This window comes from Pseudophryne corroboree, chromosome 6, assembly GCF_028390025.1.
Source record: "Pseudophryne corroboree isolate aPseCor3 chromosome 6, aPseCor3.hap2, whole genome shotgun sequence".
NCBI classification, from domain to species: Eukaryota; Metazoa; Chordata; class Amphibia; order Anura; family Myobatrachidae; genus Pseudophryne; species Pseudophryne corroboree.
Window position 1 is genome coordinate 518866671 of NC_086449.1, and position 20307 is coordinate 518886977.

Sequence of the window (20307 nt, forward strand, 5' to 3'; positions counted from 1 at the left end):
TTTACTCTGTGGCAGGCGGTAATATAAGGACAGCCAGTTGTTGCATGTTGTGTTTAAATGATAGCAGCTGTTGCACGCTCACCCATGCACTGATATTAAATTTGAGACAGCACTTTATTTTGATATGCACTAGCACTTTTGACCATTATCCCTGAATGTTATTAACGGAATGGTTTTGTTTTTGTTTTTGTTTTAGCTGCCAGCGTCTCCATGGTTACGCGGCTGACTCCCGCGACGTCACTTCCGGATGCGGCTGACGCGCACGGAGGTGCCGGACGGAGGGACTGGCGGCGTGACCAGCTGGAGACGCCAGGTGAATGGCTGTTTGTTGGGGGGTAAGTACTACCTTGGGGTATTTAAATGTTTGTTGTGCACTGTAAACACTTATCCTGAAGAAGGGGAACTGATCCCCAAAATGTTGATGATGATTGCTTTTTGCACCAATATATGATTGAATCACAGACTCCGAGTACCGCCTTTTTCTTTGGTTGGATATTCCAGGGGGTGATAGCAAAGCCCTCTGTTGAGGAGGGCACCGGAGCAGGACATATCCCTCAGCGGATACCAGGAGTGCCGGGGCAGCAAGGAATGTGTATGTATATATATATATATATATATACTTTTTTTATTCTTAGACATTTTTAATGTTTTGTAGCATAGTCATTGAATTATTTTCATATAATTTTAGGTAATGACAGAGATTTTATAATAAACATTAAGATTGGGATTCAATTACACGTGATAAGTTACCACAGGTGAAAAAGGAGGTAGCTTTGGGCTTTAACACCCAGGGCTGTCCAAATGTGCTCCCTTTTTCTCCTAATCACTAATGTGTTAATGAGCATTAACACATAGAATCTGTGATAATTCAATGAGTGGTTGTTACAGACAAGTCTTGATGGAGCAAGGAGGAATAGAGGGATAAAGGAGGGCACAGCAAAGGAAAGGAAGGGGCGGTCAGTGAGAGAAAACAGGCAATAGTAAGTGAATAGAATGAACCTCTCTCTCTCTCTATATATATATACATATATATATATATACACACACACACACATTTTATATATATATATATATATATATATATACATACATATAAGCACTCAAGGTGCAGCACTCTCAACTTCAGTAAATGAATGAATTCAGCAGCAGCAGTTACAATTATATCGCTGCTCCTGAATTCATTTATTACTGAAACTGAGAGTGTCGCACCTGGAGGACTTTTCTCTGATTTATTTATTGCTGTAAAGGCACTGGGCACATTTTTTGTAAAAAACTTGGAGATGAGAGGCAGTAGGTAGCAATATAATGAGTGAAGAAACAATGAAAATAAAGGTATTTGTTTTTTAATGCTGAGCAAGCTTTCTTCTCTACAGTATGTAAGCGATGAGAACAATGCACATAAGAAAAATGTATGCCTTATTGCTTAGCAGGGAAACTCGGGACAAGAAGCCTTGATGTGCTGCAATTAGGTCACACACTGCTAGTAGTGCAGCCCTGGTCTATATCAAGGAATAATGGGGGTCATTCCGACCTGATCGCTCGGTGCAGTTTGTCGCAGTGCAGCGATCAGGTTGGAAATGCACCGGCGCCGCAGGGCAGCCATCGTTGCCTAGCAATCGCCTCTGAGGCAGAGGCGGTCGCTGGGCAGCAGGGGGCTGGACGGCGGCGTTAAGCCGCCGTTAAGGGGGAGCGGTCCGGCCCACGCAGGGGGGGGGGGTCGCGGCGACTGCATGATGTCACACGCAGCCGCTGTGGGCCGGGGAGCGACGAGTAGCTCCAGGCCAGCATGCTAAAGCTGCGCTGGTCGGGAGCTACTCTTGAAGTGCAAATGCATCGCCGCTGTGCGATGCCTTTGCACTTCTGCGGGGGGAGGGGGCACTGACATGCTGGCCGTCCCCCTGCATGTCAGTGTGAATGATCGTAGCTGTGCTAAATTTAGCACAACTATGATCAACTCGGAATGACCCCCATTGAGTGGCTGTGGCTGCGCATGCTTGTGCATATCACTGGTAGCCCAACATCGCAGTTTTTCCTGTGCACCTCTATAGGTTTGAGGAAAATCTGGGATATTGATGGTCACAAGGTGCTGTCACAATGGTATAACGTCAGCAAACAGCAGCTATTGCACACAGTAGTATTGCCCACCAGTGTCGGACTGGAGCATGAAGGGCCCACCAGGGGCATGCAGTGGTAGGGGCCCATGATTAGAGGTGTGGCCAGCCTCTAAAGGGGGTGTGGCCAGCCACCACAGAGCTTTGGCTAACAATTATAGAGTACCTGGTCTGGACTCCTTGATAGTTTATATAGTAATTAATGCTAGTGCAAGCCTGATAATGTGCCAGATTAATGACAGCAATGTACTGTAGAGAATACATCATAATCCTGTGCAGTATAAAGTAACATATATAATTCAAGTGCGCAGTCTTGAACCTGATCCCTAGAGGAGGAGGGCCCCCCAGGCAGTGGGGCCTACCGGTGGTTTCCCCTGTACCCCTGTGTGCCAGTCCGAGCCTGTTGCCCACTTTTTGTAAATGATAAATGTAAAGTTTGTAATGTCAGAGGACAGGACTGTCCAGAAGTCAGATTTACAATTAGTCTCAGCCTAACAGATTGCTTGAGAACTTGCAGAAGCTTTATTCCATATAGTCATTGTGTAAATATGATTTGGCCTGTGATATGCCTAGTCGCCATCAAACCTTTATGTAACACTATAGCAGTAACACTTCATGTAGAATTAATATTAGCTACAGTGGATGCAAACAGATACAATGTCTGTGATATGCTCTTTCTGTGATCCACAAAGACAGGGAACACAATAAAGAGATTTACATCAATAACATTGTGCATTCTGTAAAGTAGTGTGAGACAATTAATACATCACAAAATAAAATGCGATACTTTTCCTATTTGGATTATATCATTCTGGAATTATAGTTGGAATAATTATAGGGAAGCGAATTTTGATGTTTCTGAGTCAGGAGCTCTATGTTTCTTTTTGCAGGACTTTGCCAGTCCAACTCTGTCATGTGCACGGTCAAATACACTGTAAAACTTGGACATAAAGATATCTCCCAAAATCCAGAGTTTCTTAGATTTTGCAGACAAATCCATGGGCTGAAATCCAGACAGGCATACGGGTGAGTTTCCGATGTGTTCCTGTAACAATTGGAAAAGGAGAATTATGCTGATAAGCCTAGTGGCGTATCTATAATGGGTCCAGAGGGGGCCCACACCGCACACACTGCACCCATTTCTTTTATACTTACCTTTCCAGCGTCTATCGCTGACCGTGTGTGGGCCCCCTCCTCTCCCGTAGCCGGTACCACTGCTGCTAGCAGTCTGAGCACTAGAGACTCTGGCAGACTGGCAGTGTCAGAGTCTACAGCACATGTCCGCTGCGCCATTTTTTAGGAGTCCTGCGCATGCGCTGCAGTCTCTGGAACTGTGCCAGAGTCTCAGTGCTCAGAGCGCTAACAGCTACGGGAGAGGAGGGGGCCCACACACGGAGACTGCACACAGGTCTCCCCCTCTCTAGATATGCCTGTGGATAAGCCTACTGTACATTGTGCATTTTCTAGTTTATAGAATATTACTAAAAATACATCTTGCCATGCTGGTCACGTAATAGGAACACATACCTTAAGCAGGTACTGCGCAGGAGTTATTGTGTAGTCTCTCTGGCTAATGGTGAAAGTCACACTTGGAAGACTGGATGTCTGCTTACAGTCTACTGTGTACTGTAAAAGACAAATGTAAGCTCTTGAGTGGTGTACACTTTAGACAAACATGACAAAAAGCAATCATTGAGTAATCCTAGTGGGTGTTTTCATAGATGAGTTTTATATATACTCCAACACATTATTTTGCATTTAAAAACATGTTTGTAATTAACATATTACATTAACCTTTTTGGCTTGACCAGTTATTTGCTGAACGTTTCGTTGCCCTCTTAAATTGACCTTACTAGCCAGCTTTAAGTATATTTTTAGTGCATGCTAGATGCCAAAGTCACTTTGACATAGAAACACCAGGGCCGATTAAGGGCCACATGTGCCTGGGTATGAAAATGTTCAAATGCCTATTGTGTAAAGTGTAGAGGGGTGTGACCAGTGCTGTGTGGGTGTGGCCAGTGCCATGTGGGTGTGTACACCCCTACAATGTCTCCCTAAATACATAAAAAATAGAAAAATTGCATCATTTTGTGAGAAAACTAGAAATGCAATTTTAGTACTTATGATTTGTGGCTGACTGTGTGGCCAGCTAGGCAGCTGGTACCCATCATGCTGTCATGATGATAGGCCTATTTTTATGTTTAGGCCTGGAGATATAGCTTCATCCGCCCCCTTAATCTGACCCTGAAAAACAATAATGATGGAACTTAGCACTTTACAAGAAAATGACTTATATTATCAACAAACTAGTGATCTAAAAGTAAAGGCCCCCATACGTCTATGATTAATCAGGAACATTTTCCATTTTTCAGATGATTTTCAACATTAATCGGTAATGTATGGTGCTCACAATAGGCAATTCTGATAAAAAAAAAGTGATTGGCATCTCTAAATCAGATTTTTAAACATATTTAATCTTAATGAAAAATCGACTGATTGGCGGATCGTGGGGTGGAGGGATTTCTGGTGGGTGTCGTCAGGGGCTTCTGAGTGTTGGCAGATGTAGAGGAATGTCCAGCAGATGTTGGCTAGAGCCTCCAGCGGGTGTTGGTGTTGGCATAGGAGTGTGTGGAGGGAGGAGACTCAGAAGCCAGGAGAGTGTCATACCCATTTAAAAAATGGTGGCATTAGCCATGATTGGATTGCTTGCGCCACCATTTTTAAAATTCAAGGTGGCCCATGGCAAGCCAATTGTGGCTCGCTGCATCATTGCCCCTCCCCCATGGGCTGGTCAATATTAGTCAGCGTGAGGCAGGGGCAGGCAGTCAGATGGCGGAGGAGGAGCTGACAAGAGCTGCTGAAAACTGAAGATGCTGGAGGAAGTCCCAGTGGGGGGGGGGGGGGGGGGGGGCAGCTCTGGAAAAGAACTTAAAGGCCGCCAACCTCCAGGTGAAGACAACATAAAAACCTGGGAGAGACGGTGGCTTTGCAAAAGAGCTTACAGGTTGCCCCCCAGGTGAAGATCAAAGAAGAAGACACCACTGCACAAGCCCTGGGGAGGCAGGGGCCACGCAAAAGAGCTTAAATACTGCTGCCACCCAGGGTGAAGATCAAAGAAGAAGACGATGATGGTGCAAGCCCTGGGGAAGCAGCAGCAGCCACGCAAAAGATCTTAAAGGCAGTCACCCCCCAGGTGAAGGTGCTGTGTAATAAATTAATAAAACATTCAGTGTTGTCTCTTTATTTACATTTTTTCTTTACAGGCAGACTACAGGTGCCAGCTGGCCCTTAATATACTGGCATGCTAGCACATGTGGTTGCTGCCTTGCTGGGACCATGTAGGCCGCCTGTATAGAACAATATTAACCTACATTGAACCCCACACCCACCGTCACCAGGGCTGGTTGCTGCTCGGAAGGGAGGACCCCATTTTATTTTTTGGGATCCCCACTTTCTGAGGAATTTCAGCCCTGGGCTGATCAATTTGGGGGCTGGTTAATATTATGGCAGGGGGCAGGGCCGGCTCCAGGCCTACTAGCACCCTGTGCGAGAAAATGTAAAAGCGCCCCCTAACCCCTATGCGCGCGCCGAAGGCGCGCGCGCTTCGGGAAAAGTGGGCGTGGCCTCCTGGGAAAGTGGGTGTGGCCTCGTAACTTCATATTATTAAACTATAAATAAATATATTTTTTCACACCCCCTCTATGCACACAATTAGCAGCCTTATGCAGAACAGCCACAGTAGTGTTCCTTACACACAATGTCTCCAGTGTAGTGCCAGCTACACATGACATGCCCCGCAGCAGTGCCAGCAACACATGACATGCCCCGCAGCAGTGCCAGCTACACATGACATGCCCCGCAGCAGTGCCAGCTACACATGACATGCCCCGCAGCAGTGCCAGCTACACATGACATGCCCCTCAACAGTGCCAGCTACACACAATAGACCCCCAGCAGTGCCAGCTACACATGATAGTGTTCACGTTTTAGGGCAGGGTGCTGATCACAAGGAGGGCACATTTTTAAGTAAGGAGGGCAAAATGATGTACATACTGTAATGCTTGGTGCTCCTCCACCCACATGCTGAAGCAGGGACAGTGCGCGCCGAAGGCGCGCAGCAAAAATTTAGGGCCGTTGCTTCGTGGGGAAGGTGCATGACCACAGAGTAGTGGCAATTCGCATTACACCACATAGTAGTGCAGCTAATACACATTGCACCAGGTAGAACCTCCTATACACTTTGCGCCAGGCAGAGCACGTTAGACACTTTGCGCCAGGCAGAGCACGATAGACACTTTGCGCCAGGCAGAGCACGATAGACACTTTGCGCCAGGCAGCGCACGATAGACACTTTGCGCCAGGCAGCGCACGATAGACACATTGCCTAGCCACAGACGCCTAGTAGATACACTACATGATATGCCCCCCAGCAGTGCCAGCTACACGTGACATGCCCCCCAGCAATGCCAGCTACACGTTACATACCCCCCAGCAGTGCCAGCTACACGTGACATGCCCCCCAGTAGTGCCAGATACATAAATGGCCACACAGTGCAGATATGCCCCCAGTGCCAGATACATAAATGCCCCCACAATGCCAGATACATAAATGACCACACAATGCCAGATACATAAGTGCCCCCACAGTGCCAGATGCATCAATGACCCCACAGTGCCAGATACATAACTGCCAGATACATAAATGCCCCCAGTGCCACAAAACATAAATGCCCCCACAGTGCCAGATAAATAAATGCCCGCCGTGCCACAAAACATAAAAGCCCCCACAGTGCAGATATGCCCTCACAGTGCCAGATACATAAATGCCCCCAGTGCCAGAAACATAAATGCCCCCACAGTGCAGATATGCCCCCACAGTGCCAGAAAAATAATGCCCCCACAGTGCAGATATGCCCCCACAGTGCCAGAAAAATAATGCCCCCACAGTGCAGATATGCCCCCACAGTGCCAGAAAAATAATGCCCCCACAGTGCAGATATGCCCCCACAGTGCCAGAAAAATAATGCCCACAGTGCAGATATGCCCCCACAGTGCCAGAAAAATAATGCCCCCACAGTGCCAGAAAAATAATGCCCCCACAGTGCAGATATGCCCCCACAGTGCCAGAAAAATAATGCCCCCACAGTGCCAGAAACATAATGCCCCCACAGTGCAGATATGCCCCCACAGTGCCAGAAAAATAATGCCCCCACAGTGCAGATATGCCCCCACAGTGCCAGAAAAACAATGCCCCCACAGTGCAGATATGCCCCCACAGTGCCAGAAAAATAATGCCCCCACAGTGCCAGAAAAATAAACGGCCCCACACAGTGCCAGACAGATTTTAACTTACCTGTCTGTCACTGACACTGCGGTGCTGCTGGGAGCCGGGAATACTGCTGTGGGCGGGCCGCGGACGGAGGAACAAAACTGTGTGCGCGCTATGCACGCTGCGCGGCGCCGGCGTCCAACGTCAGACGCCGGCGCCGCACAGCGCGCTGCATAGCGCGCACACAAGCGGCCGGGAGTCGGACACACAGAGGCTGGCTCCAGGCAGGAAAATGGCGGCCGCAGCGTGCGGCGCCCTGTAAGAGTGGCGCCCCGCGCGGCCGCTCTAGTCGAACATGCCTGGAGCCGGCCCTGGCAGGGGGACCTAATGCTGTATGTTATCCCCCCAGCTGGTTCAGCCTGGTGCTGGTTATAGGATAAATGGGGGAATCCCACACAATCCCCCCCCCCCCCCCCTCCCCTGTTTTCCAATACAAGACCAGGGTCAAAGGTCCAGGCCTAGTTAGTGATTTGGGGGGACCTCACACAAGGTTCAGTTCTGTAGTAAATGACAATCGCATGCTCTCTGTATTATATGGCGTTCATTCACATGCTCTCTGTATTATATACTGGTTATTAAGGTGCTCTCTGTATTATAAATGTTACTATTTAAAATTTAGTATAAGGTTGCTAGCTGTTGGTTGGTAGTGCTGACACAAAAGTGTTATACCTACGTTAAACAAAAGGTAAACCGAAGGGAAACACCTTACAGACCAACACTACTAAATCAGGTATGATTTTTGATGTAATGATTTGCTTGTAATTGGCATTGCATGTTTGGGGAAGTTGTTCAGTGAAACAGTTTATTATTGCATGCGGTCTTGTTTTTACCTCCTTTGATTTGGTCATTTGTGGTCAGGTGTACTATATTAAACACTGAGCAACATCACTAAACAGGTCATTTCAACTTTAAACTTGCCATTTATTTTGTACTGTCTGGACATAGCTACTAATAACAGATACACAGACAAAATTCTTAAAGCTATGTAACATAGTAACATAGTTTCTGAAGTTGAAAAAAGACAATTTGTCCATCGAGTTCAACCTGTTAATGATCTCCTACACTGTAATATTTTAAAACTAATTTTAACTGTGGTGAATGTTTAGCCGTTATGTCTATCCATCTTTTTATTTATTTATTTTTTTACTTTAGTGCATGAGTTACCCCCCATAACCCTGGATATCCTTATCCGTTAGGAATTTATCTAGCCCATTCTTAAAATTAATGATCGAGTCCGCCATTAGTACACTCTCAGGCAGGGAATTCCAAATATGTATTGTCCTTACTGTGAAGAAACCTTTCCGTCTCATGGTGCAAAATCTGCTCTCCTCTAACCTAAGTAGGTGTCCGTATGTCCTTTGTGTTGATCTTACCAAAAACAAATCCCCCGCTAGCTCTGTGCATTGTCCTCTTATATATTTGTAAATGTTAATCATGTCCCCTCTTAATCTCCTCCTTTTTTCCAGTGTAAACATACCTAGCCTTGCAAGCCTTTCCTCATATTCTAGCGTCTCCATCCACCTAATCAAATTGGTTGCCTGTCTCTGAACATTTTCTAGTTCCAGGATATCCTTTTTATAGTATGGTACCCATAATTGTGCACAACATTCAAGATGTGGCCTCACTAGTGATTTATATAATGGGAGTATACAGGGGCGGATTGGGAACAAAAAGCGGCCCTGGAAAAAATTGTACTAGTGGCCCCACATGGGCAGCACCAGAGGTGTAGCACCCTCCCCCTAAGACTTTCCAGATAGTGGGCATGTCCAGCATCAAGGGGGAAGTTAAAAGGAAATAAAATTACATATTATGAGCACATTATATGATACACCTTTAGAATTTAGGAAACTATACAATTCTTTAGAAAGATATATTTTCTTGCTTATTACACCAACCGTATCCCAATCACTATTCACTCAATCTTATATGTCAGCCAAGCAGGCAGACAGAGCATACACTAGATCATCTGCAATCACAGGCTAAGTGGCAATTTTCATATATGCAAATTATTTTGCATCTTATTCGTTATGTCTATAAACAGGACCACATGTCCTCAAACCAAACAGGCCCCATAGGTGCGTCGGCCCACCGGGAATCTTCCCTGTAGACCCTATGCCCAATCCGCCTCTGGGAGTATAACACTCTTATCCTTTGCATCAACTCCCCACTTTATGCATGCTAATACCTTGTTTGCCTTTTTTGCTGCATTCCTACTTTGGGTACTACTGCTAAGTTTGTTATCTATGTGAACACCTAAGTATTTTTCCAATACAGAATACCCTAGTTTTTCCCCATTTAGTGTGTAGGTAGTATGTTTGTTCTTGCTACCAAAGTGCATTACCTTACATTTGTCTATATTGAACCAGGGACGTGCAGTCAGGGGAGGCAGGTGAGGCAGTGCCTCCCCTGTCATTAATGATTAAAATTATGTAAATAAGATACTTATGACACAGCTACTGTGTCATAAGTATATGCTTCAGCCTTTATTTTATTTAAATTATTTTTTTTTGTGTAAAGATGTTTGAAATGTGTATCAGAGGCACCGCTCTCGGTGCCTCCGGTTGTCGTTCTAAAAGAGCTGGAAGCGGGGGGCGGGGCGAAGCATCGGGCAGTAAATGCCCATTAAAAATAGCCCTGTAAGCGGCATCTCTGGAAGTGCCTCTTTGACAGGGGCGTGCTTTCAGCCCATATGAAAGCACGCCCCTGTCACTAGAACAGATGTAAATGGGCAGTGGGCAGGGCTGTTATGCAGATGGGCCGGTCCAGCTAAGAAGCACCAATTCTCCCCCCTTCCCGTGCCAGCTGCCACAAGTATTAGCCACCCACACACCCCGTCCAGCTTACATGTGCGGCTGCTGAATCCCCCCGCCCCGATCCGTCCGGCTGGCTTACATCAGCGGCTCCCGAACCCCTCACCCCGGCTTGCGGCTGCCGAACCCCCTCCCCACCCCGTCCGTCTTACAGTAGCGGCTGCCGAACCCCCCTCCCCCGTCCGGCTTCCATCAGCGGCTGCCGAACCACCCCCCCTGTCCGGCTTACAGTAGCAGCTGCCGAACCCCCCCCCCCCGCCCGTCTTACATCAGCAGATCAGCGGCTGCCGAACCCCGCCCCCACCCCGTCCGTCTTACAGTAGCGGCTGCCGCCGCCCCCCCCCCCCTCCCACCCATCTTACATCAGTGGCTACTAAATCCCCCCCCCCCCCCCCCCCGCCCCCGGCTTACATCAGCGGCTGCCAAGATCTCTTCTCCCCCCCGGCTTACATCAGCGGCTGCTGAATCCCCCCCTCGGCCATTCCCCGCTGGAGTATAAATCAGCAGCATTACCTCTTTTAAAGCTGCAGGGAGAACAGAGCTGCATGGGAGGTCCTGCCCCCTCTCAGGGCCGCCGACTTGTAGATGCTAGATCCAAGTGGCCTTAAGGTGGGTACACATTGGAAGATATATCTGCGGATCAATTGATCGGCAGATATATCTATGGACGGGTGGGGCAGTGTGTTGAGCATACACACTGGCCGATCCGTCCGGGACGGATGTCATGACCTGGGTGGGCGTGGTACACACGCCTGCGCAGTTCAGCTGTCAATCACCGCCGGCCGCCGCAGCCTGTGTACGGGCGGGCGGTCGACCGCCCGTACACACACAGCGACACGCCAATATATCGGTAGATATATTGGCCATCAGCTGTGCTGCGTTGCCGACGTGATACGTCTGTGAATGACAGAGTTCACAGACATATCGGCCATACACGCTGGTCGACAAGAGAACGGCCGATATATCGGGCAGTGTGTACAGGCCTTAAGGGACATTTTACGTCAGGGGGAGGAGCCACGACACAAGGGGGAGGAGCTAGGCCAGCGGGATAGTTCCTCTACTATCCGCGCCACAAACTATTATCTTTAGTAACCCGGTGGCGAGCGAGCCACCAAGCCCGAAGCGTGGCGAGTGAAGCAAGCCCGCGAGGGTACTTTTCGGGTACCCTGTTCGGCCGTAGCTTCTCCCCCTGGTGAAGTGTCTCCTCCCCTAGTGATGTCAGAAGGTCCCGTCTCACACTCCGATTTAGAACCAACCGCCGCCGACTGTCACACACAGCGCCAGCTCAGGGGAATGTCTGTGGGCTGCAGTGATGAGGCGGCCACTGCTGCATCCAGGCATGCAGGCTGTAAAGCTGGTGCGGAGGTGCAGCGCCACCAACCTCCCCAACCTGATCGCAGGCCATATCCGCCTCCGTGTTCAAGCTCCCCAGGGAATAGACGAGTGTGAGCTCAGCTACCAGAGGAGCGGAACCCATCAGCTGTCCGAGTGTCCGTCCTGCGTGAGCATGGAGGAAGCAGCCGGGACCCGGGAGCTGCAAAGAGAAGGTGAGATCCTTTTCTAACTTATGCTCACCGAGTCCCTTCCACTGCCATCCTGCCCACTTCCTCCCACCACTACTCCTATTCCTGCCACCCTTCTATTACTTCCTGCCTGCCTCCTACTCTGCACTACTGTTACTCAAATCACGTCCCCAACTACTTCCATCCTTCCCCCTGCTACTACACTAAGTTGGGCCCCTGCTCCCTACTACTACTCCCAGCCTGCCCCCACTGCTCCTCACTACTACTACTCCCAGCCTGCCCCCACTGCTCCTCACTACTACTACTCCCAGCCTGCCCCCACTGCTCCTCACTACTACTACTCCCAGCCTGCCCCCACTGCTCCTCACTACTACTACTCCCAGCCTGCCCCCACTGCTCCTCACTACTACTACTCCCAGCCTACACCCACTGCTCCTCACTACTACTACTCCCAGCCTGCCCCCACTGCTCCTCACTACTACTCCCAGCCTGCCCCCACTGCTCCTCACTACTACTACTCCCAGCCTGCCCCCACTGCTCCTCACTACTACTTCTCCCAGCCTGCCCCCACTGCTCCTCACTACTACTACTACTACTACTACTACTACTCCCACTGTGCCCCCACTGCTCCTCACTACTATTGCTTCCAGTCTGCCCCCACTGCTCCTCACTACTACTACTCTCAGTCCGCCCCCACTGCTCCTCACTACTACTACTCCTAGCCTGCCTCCTGCTCTCCACCACTACTACTGCTCTCAACCTGCCCCCTGCTCTCCACCACTACTACTGCTCCCATCCTGCCCTCTGCTCTGCACTTCTACTGCTCCCATCCTGCCCCCTGCCTCCAACTAGAGTGTACAGAGCTTGTGCTCCATGCCTCATAGTACACTACCCATTCTAACTAACACCCCCGTCCTACTGAACATACAGTACCCCTTCAGGCCAGCGGGTACATACACTACCCACTTTACTACCTCTTCCCCCCCAGTTCCAGGGACACACATTTTCCACCCTACACACTGCCCCCCTAGACACAGTACCCCCCCATAGTGGGGTAGTAGCCATTAGCTGTAGCTGGCATTGGCTTGGCGGCGGTAGGAGTCTTCGGCGGGACTCGACGGACATTATGGCTGCAGTGCCTCACCAGCCACTGACCTCACCGCACGCCACTGTATTGAACCTCATTCTCCATTTTGCTGCCCATGCTTAAAGTTTAAATAAGTTGTTCTGAAGAGACTCAGCATCCTCCTGCAAATTTATAACCTTAAGGCCAGTACTCCCGGCCCGATGCGGGAGAGATGTGTGCTGAGTGAACCGCTCAGCACACATCTCTCCCGGCGCTAAGCACAGTGCAATGTGTGCTGAGTGTGCGGGGGATGGGGGGGCGCTCATTTCACCTAGCGGGGGAAGTGAGCGACCTGCTAGATTGGCCTGCAGGCAGGCCAATCTAGCACCAGCGATAGCGATGCGCGGGGCTGCGCATCGCTATCACTGTTAGGACTACACACGGAGCGACCTTGCTGAAAATCTAAACAATCTAGTCAGATTGCTTAGATTATCGCTCCGTGTGTATCCCCCTTTACACAGTTTGGTATCGTTCGCAAAAATTGACACCATGCTCTCTAGACCTACCTCTAGATCATTTATGAAAATGTTGAACAGTAGTGGTCCAAATACTGACTCTTGTGGCACACCACTAGTACTTCAGTCCATTTTGAAAAAGTTCCATTTACCACCACTCGCTGCTCCCTTTTATCCAACCAATTTCTAACCCAGGTGCATATTGTGCTCCCAAGCCCAAGTTCTGTTAATTTATAGATAAGTCTCATGTGAGGTACTGTATCAAAAGCTTTAGCAAAGTCAAAAAGATTACACCCACCTCTTTACCCTGATCTAGATTTGCACTAACTGTTTCATACAAGCCTAGTTAGTTTGACATGATCTATCCTTCACAAATAAATGTTGGTTAATATTAATAACTTTATTGGCTTCAAGGAACTCCTATATACTATCCCTTATAATACCCTCCAGTACTTTCCGAACTATGGATGTAAGACTTACTGGACTATACCCGGTTCAGATTTACTTCCCTTTTTAACTATCAGCACTACTTCCGCTATACGCAGGGCCGGTGCTAGGGTGTTCGGCGCCCTCCTGCAAACTATCAATTTTGCGCCTTTTTACAAATACAAATGTGAACGATCTCATCCTCAGAGCTGTAACTACACATTTTGGTGCCCCCCTCAAGATCCATAAACATACGGTCATAAAAAAATTACCTAAAATATAGGGGCGTAAAATAATTATGTTGCACAGTAGTCTCCATTATTCAAAATTACACCACACAATAGTATCACTTACATACATTACGCCAGGTAGTGCCCCTTATATTCATTACGCCAGATACAGCCCCCTTTTACATATTGCACCAGGTAGAGCCAGTCACACATTATTCCAGATAGAGCACCCTTTTACACACTGAGCCAGGTAGAGTTCCTTCTTACACTTTGCGCCAGGTAGAGCACCCTTTTACACATGCCACTTCCCCCAAAAGGAGGAAGAGCCAAAAATATAGGGGCCGCAGAATAGTACCAATTCACATTACACTGCACAGTAGTGTTCGCTAGTCACATTACACCGCACAGTAGTGTCCGTTACATTACACTGCACAGTAGTGTCCGTTACTCACATTACACCGCACAGTAGTGTCTGTTAGTCACATTACACCGCACAGTAGTCTCCATTAGTCACATTACACCACATACTAGTGTCCGTTAGTCACATTACACCGCACAGTAGTGTCAGTTAGTCACATTACACTGCACAGTAGTGTCCGTTAGTCACATGACACCACATACTAGTGTCCGTTAGTCACATTACACCGCACAGTAGTGTCCGTTAGTCACATTACACTGCACAGTAGTGTCCGTTAGTCACATTACACCGCACAGTAGTGTCCGATAGTCACATTACACCGCACAGTAGTGCCTGTTAGTCACATTACACCGCACAGTAGTGCCTGTTAGTCACATTACACCGCACAGTAGTGCCTGTTAGTCACATTACACCGCACAGTAGTGTCCGTTAGTCACATTACACCGCACAGTAGTGTCCGTTAGTCACATTACACCGCACAGTAGTGTCCGTTAGTCACATTACACCGCACAGTCGTGTCCGTTAGTCACATTACACCGCACAGTAGTGTCCGTTAGTCACATTACACCGCACAGTAGTGTCCGTTAGTCACATTACACCGCACAGTAGTGTCCGTTATTCACATTACACCGCACAGTAGTGTCCGTTAGTCACATTACACCGCACAGTAGTGTCCGTTAGTCACATTACACCGCACAGTAGTGTCCGTTAGTCACATTACACCGCACAGTAGTGTCCGTTAGTCACATTACACAGCACAGTAGTGTCCGTTAGTCACATTACACAGCACAGTAGCGCCCGTTAGTCACATTACACCGCACAGTAGCGTCCGTTAGTCACATGACACCGCATAGTAGCGTCCGTTCGTCACATTACACTGCACAGTAGTGTCCGTTAGTTACATTACACTGCACAGTAGTGTCCGGCTGGTCGTCCTTGAGCATGTGCAGAGGTGAACGCAGATCCGGCTGCGTATGCAGTGATCTGCGTTCATCTCTGAGTTACCCCCTATGCCAGGTACAGCCTTCATTCCCGCCACAGTGCGGCCCCGGTACCTGCAGGAGGTCCCGACTCGGGCGCTGCTCATCCGCTCCCTTCTTCTCCGGTTTCTCACAGGCTCCGTTACTCCAGTGGCTCTGTAGGATGTTGTCAGTGACCCCCGAGAGGGGGCGGAAGCGGGAACTAATTACCCTGGCCTGGGACTGATGGAGGGGCCCAGAGAGGCCCTGGTCCCCTGCACTCCCAACCCCCTCCCACCTTACTGGGCAGCAGCAGCTCTCATCTTGGCAGCACAGCACATGCTGCAGTGTGCTGTTCTGCAGTGGGGCAGAGAGGCTGCTGCTATTGTTATTGTTCGTGTATGGGTGGGTGGGGGGAGTGTGATCACAGTGATCACACTCCCCCCTCGAATTGACCCTGGCTGAGGGGCTCAGGGGCAGAGTGCTGGGGGCTCAGGGATCAGGGACTACACCTACCCTGCTCTGTACAGCCTAGACTTTTATTTTACAATGATTTTCCCCATAAAGGGGCATGGCCACGGCTCCCGCGATTAGGCCACGCCCCCAACCCTCTAGGCCTCTCGTGAATGGCAGCGGCGCTGTGTGTAGGCTGAGGCCACACAGGCACACACTGTGTGCACACTTTCTGGGGAAGAGGGGGAGCCGCCGCGCTGCAATCTGCCAGGGCCGCTTCCTGTCATCCAGGGTGACAGGAGCAGCAGCAGCTGGCAGCAGCAGGGATGCAGAGCAGGGAGAGGCAGAGCGCCTCTTCAGTTTGGCGCCTCCCTGCACTGCATCCCTTTGCTGAGCGGCTAGCGCCGGCTCTGGCTATACGCCAGTCTTTGGGAACCATGCCTGATGTAAGTGAGTCAATCAAAATCAAATATAGGGGTCTTGCTAATTTAGAGTGTAGCTCCATGAGAACCCTTGGGTGAATTCCGTCGGGATCAGGTGATTTATTAATCTTTATATTTTTTAATCGGTCACATACTGCTTCCTCACTTATATAAGCATTTAGCAGTAGGACACTATCCTTGTTGAGGTTATGCATCAATCCCACCATCTGGTCCACTCTTGTGAATACAGATGAGAAAAACCTGTTTAATTTTTCCGCTATGTCAATATCGTCTTTGATTAGGATGCCCAACATGCCTTTTAAGGGGCCTAAACTCTCCTTCTTTGATATTTTGCTGTTGATGTATTTAAAAAACTTTTTGGGGTTTGATTTGCTTTCTTTTGCTATTAGCTTTTCTGTTTCTATTTTAGACGGTCTGATTTATTTTTTGCATATTTTGTTACAATCCTTATAGTACAGGAATGACTACCCCCTTCCCATCCGATTTATACTTTTTGAAAGCTAGCCTCTTTTTGGCCATTAGTTCCTTAATCTTTTTGTTAAGCCGCATTGGTTTGGAATTATTACTCCTTCGTTTGCTGCCCATGGGAATGAACTTACGAGTATAACTAGTGAGCAACGTTTTTAAAACAAATGCTAGGCGCTTAGGAGACAAAATTCTAGAGCTAATTGTGATACTGACAAGGGATAACCTAGATATGGCAATATGTGGCAATTACAGAGTCATGGTGCAATGAGAATCATGACTGGGACATAGCTATAGCTGGATACAATTTATTTAGGAAGGATAGAATGGGAAGAATTGGAGGAGGGGTAGCAATGTATGTGAAGAAAAGCATAAATGCTACTTTAATACGTAATATTGAAGACAAAACTGAGCCCCTTTGGGTCACCATAGAAACCAGGGAGAAGGACATTATTTGCATTGGGGTGATCTATAGACCACCAGGACAGGGGCAGGATTTGGATAGGAACCTATTGCTTGACTAAAATGGCTTTAAAAGGAGAGGTCATAATGATGGGAGACTTTAATCTACCTGATGTGTATTGGGAGGGGTCTTTTGCAAGTTCAACTACAAGTGGAAATTTCTAAATTCCTTACAGGGAGCATCTCACAAGCAGTTGGTGAGTGAGCCCACTCGCAAAGACTCAATATTATATTTAATTCTCACAAATGGTGACAGGATATCAGACATATATGTGGGTGAGCACCTGGGATCCAATGATTATTAAGCATTATGGTTTAGGATAAAGACAGGGTCAAACTCCTGTCACACAAAAACAAAGGTGTTGGATTTTAGAAATACTGACTTTGCAAAAATGGGGACATGTTTAAGTGTTTCATTGGCAGATTAGAGGAACTTGAAAGGAGTGCAGGAGATGTGGGAAAAACTGAAAAGTGCAATACTAAGGGCAACAGACCTTTATTTCAAAAGGGTTAGGAAAAGCACCAGGTAAAGGAAGCCACTGTGGTTCACAAAATAAGTATCAACTAGTGTGAAAGCAAAAAATATCACCTTTAGGAAATACAAACAGACTCAAAATAATAACGACAAAGAGGTGTATCTTGACAGACGGATGCTAAGAAAGTGATCAGACATGCAAAGGCCGAAGCTGAGGAGAAAATGGCCCAGTCAGTACATAGAGGGGGCAAAACTTTTTTTTAAGTATATAAGTGAAAGGAGAAAATCAAATGGAGGAATAATAAGACTTAAGACAGAGAGTGAGAATTTGGTGGAGGGAGACAAGGCAATAGCAGATCACCTAAATAATTATTTTTGCTCAGTATTTACTACAGAAGGAAAAGGGAAGGGGCCACCGTTAATTTGCAAAAACATTCATAAAAATAAGGTAGATGAAAGCACATTAACAGAGAAGAAGGTCTTAACAGAACTTTCAAAACCAAAAGTGGATAAATCAATGGAGCCAGATGGGACACATCCAAGGATACGAAAAGAGCTAAAAGATGTGCTGGTGGCACCATTAACAGAATTATTCAACCAGTCACTAGATACAGGTGCCATTCCAGAGGACTGGAAGAAAGCAAATGTAGTTCCACTGCACAAAAGTGGAAGCAAGGAACAAGCAAGTAACCACAGACCAGTAAGCCTTACATCAGTAGTAGGGAAAGTAATGGAAAAACTATTAAAATAAAGAGTTGTGGAATATCTTAAATCAATCAATTTACAGGATCAAAAACAGCATGGATTAACTGGTGGGAGATCATGCCAAACAAATCTCATTTACTTTTTTGACTCCGTGACAAAAATAATAGTTGAAGGGGGGACTGTAGATGTAGCATATCTAGACTTTAGTAAGGCATTTGACACTGTCCCACATCACAGACTGCTAAATAAACTTGAAAGTGTGGGGCTGGATTATAAAACAGTTAAATGTATAAGAACCTGGTTGCAGGTTAGGAAACAGACAGTTGTAGTAAATGGAGTGGAATCTATGGAGGGAAATGTTAGCAGTGGAGTACCCCAGGGATCTGTACTTGGACCAGTTCTCTTTAATATCTTTGTTAGTGACATTGCAAATGGTATTAAAGGGAAAGTATGCCTTTTTGCAGATGATACAAAGATATGCAGCAGGGAAGACATGCTGGGAGGGGTAAAACAAATGATTGATGACCTAGGTAGGCTTAAGAAATGGTCAAGAACATGGCAACTACAGTTTAAAGCTAAAAAAAAATTTAAATTATGCACTTGGGTCTCAAAAACCCAAAAGCTAAATTTAGTATCAAGGGTACTATAATGGAAACCACTGAGGAGGAAAGGGATTTAAGATCCACTATTTCAAGTGACTTAACGGCAGGAAAGCAATGCAACAAAGCAATGAGAAAGGCAAGTCACATGCTTGGTTGCATAGGGAGAGGAATCAGTAGCAGGAAAAAAAAGTAATAATGCCACTGTATAGGTCATTGGTACAGCCTCATCTGGAATACTGTGTCTAGTTCTGGAGACCGTATCTCCAGAAGGATATAAATACATTAGAGACTGTACAAAGAAGGGCGAATAAAATGGTGCATGGCCTATATCACAAAACTTACGCGGAAAGGCTAAAAGATTGTAACATGCATAGTTTGGAGCAAAGAATGGAAAGGGGGACATGATAGAAACTTTCAAATACACCAAGGGTTTCAACAAAGTACAAGAGGGAAACATTCTTTAAAGGGCGAGAAGTATTAGAACTTGAGGACATATACTGAAACTGGAGGGAGACAGGTTCAGGGGAAATTTAAGGAAAAATTACTTCACAGAAAGAGTAGTGGATAAGTGGAATAGCCTCCATCAGAGGTGGTAGAGGCTAAGAATGTAGAGCAATTTAAACATGTTTGGGATAGGCATATGAAAATCCTTACAAAGTACTAAGGTTCAAAAAGCATTGAGATTACCTAAAGGATAAAAACGGGCAGACTAGATGGGCCAAGTGGTTCTTATCTGCCGTCAAATTCTATGTTTCTATATAGTAATGACAAAAATGGGAAGGGGGGTGTATAACCAATCAGAATTCTATGTATCTCTCCAGATAGTACAGCCCTTTACTTACATTTTCTACATGTGACTAGTATAGTGACAATCCATTGCAGTGATGTATGGACACTTTAATTATTTTCAGATCCAATATTTTGATTATCTTTGCAGATCACTGAAAGAAATCTGTAATGTATGGGCAAAGATTGATGGATTGGGGAATCTTTACATCTGAGAAAAAAATCTCAGAATCTGTGAATCTGTAAATTATGAATGTTGATGTATGAGACCTTAACACATATAAATGAGTCGTGTCTAAATATTAAATAAAGTTGAAAAATAATATTAATGATTTCCATGGACAATCATTTTAGGTATGTAAAGGATGGAAATATTACATCTTATAGGCCTTAAATTATCCCATCCATCTTTGTTCCTTACAGGCATATTTAACAAAATTATTTTTACTAAAATAATGTGAAAAAGGGTGTTTTCACAGCCTTTTCACATTATTTTAGTAATGCCAGAATGTACTGAAAGACAATTGGA

The 20307-nt window shown here is 46.8% G+C and overlaps 1 protein-coding gene across 2 annotated transcripts in view; it reads right to left on the bottom strand.

Moving 5' to 3' along the window:
• Window positions 1-1327: 1327 nt before the first annotated feature.
• The window catches only part of LOC134932768 (cathepsin E-B-like), a 49567-nt gene continuing 30587 nt past the window's right edge, over window positions 1328-20307 (bottom strand). For both annotated transcript variants that reach the window (XM_063927487.1, XM_063927488.1), the window contains exons 8-9: window positions 3639-3737; window positions 1328-3156 (exon numbers count right to left, since the gene is read on the bottom strand). In XM_063927487.1, coding sequence (XP_063783557.1) covers window positions 2944-3156; window positions 3639-3737 — 312 coding nt within the window. In that variant the 3' untranslated portion in view covers window positions 1328-2943. The remainder of the gene's footprint in view (window positions 3157-3638; window positions 3738-20307) is intronic.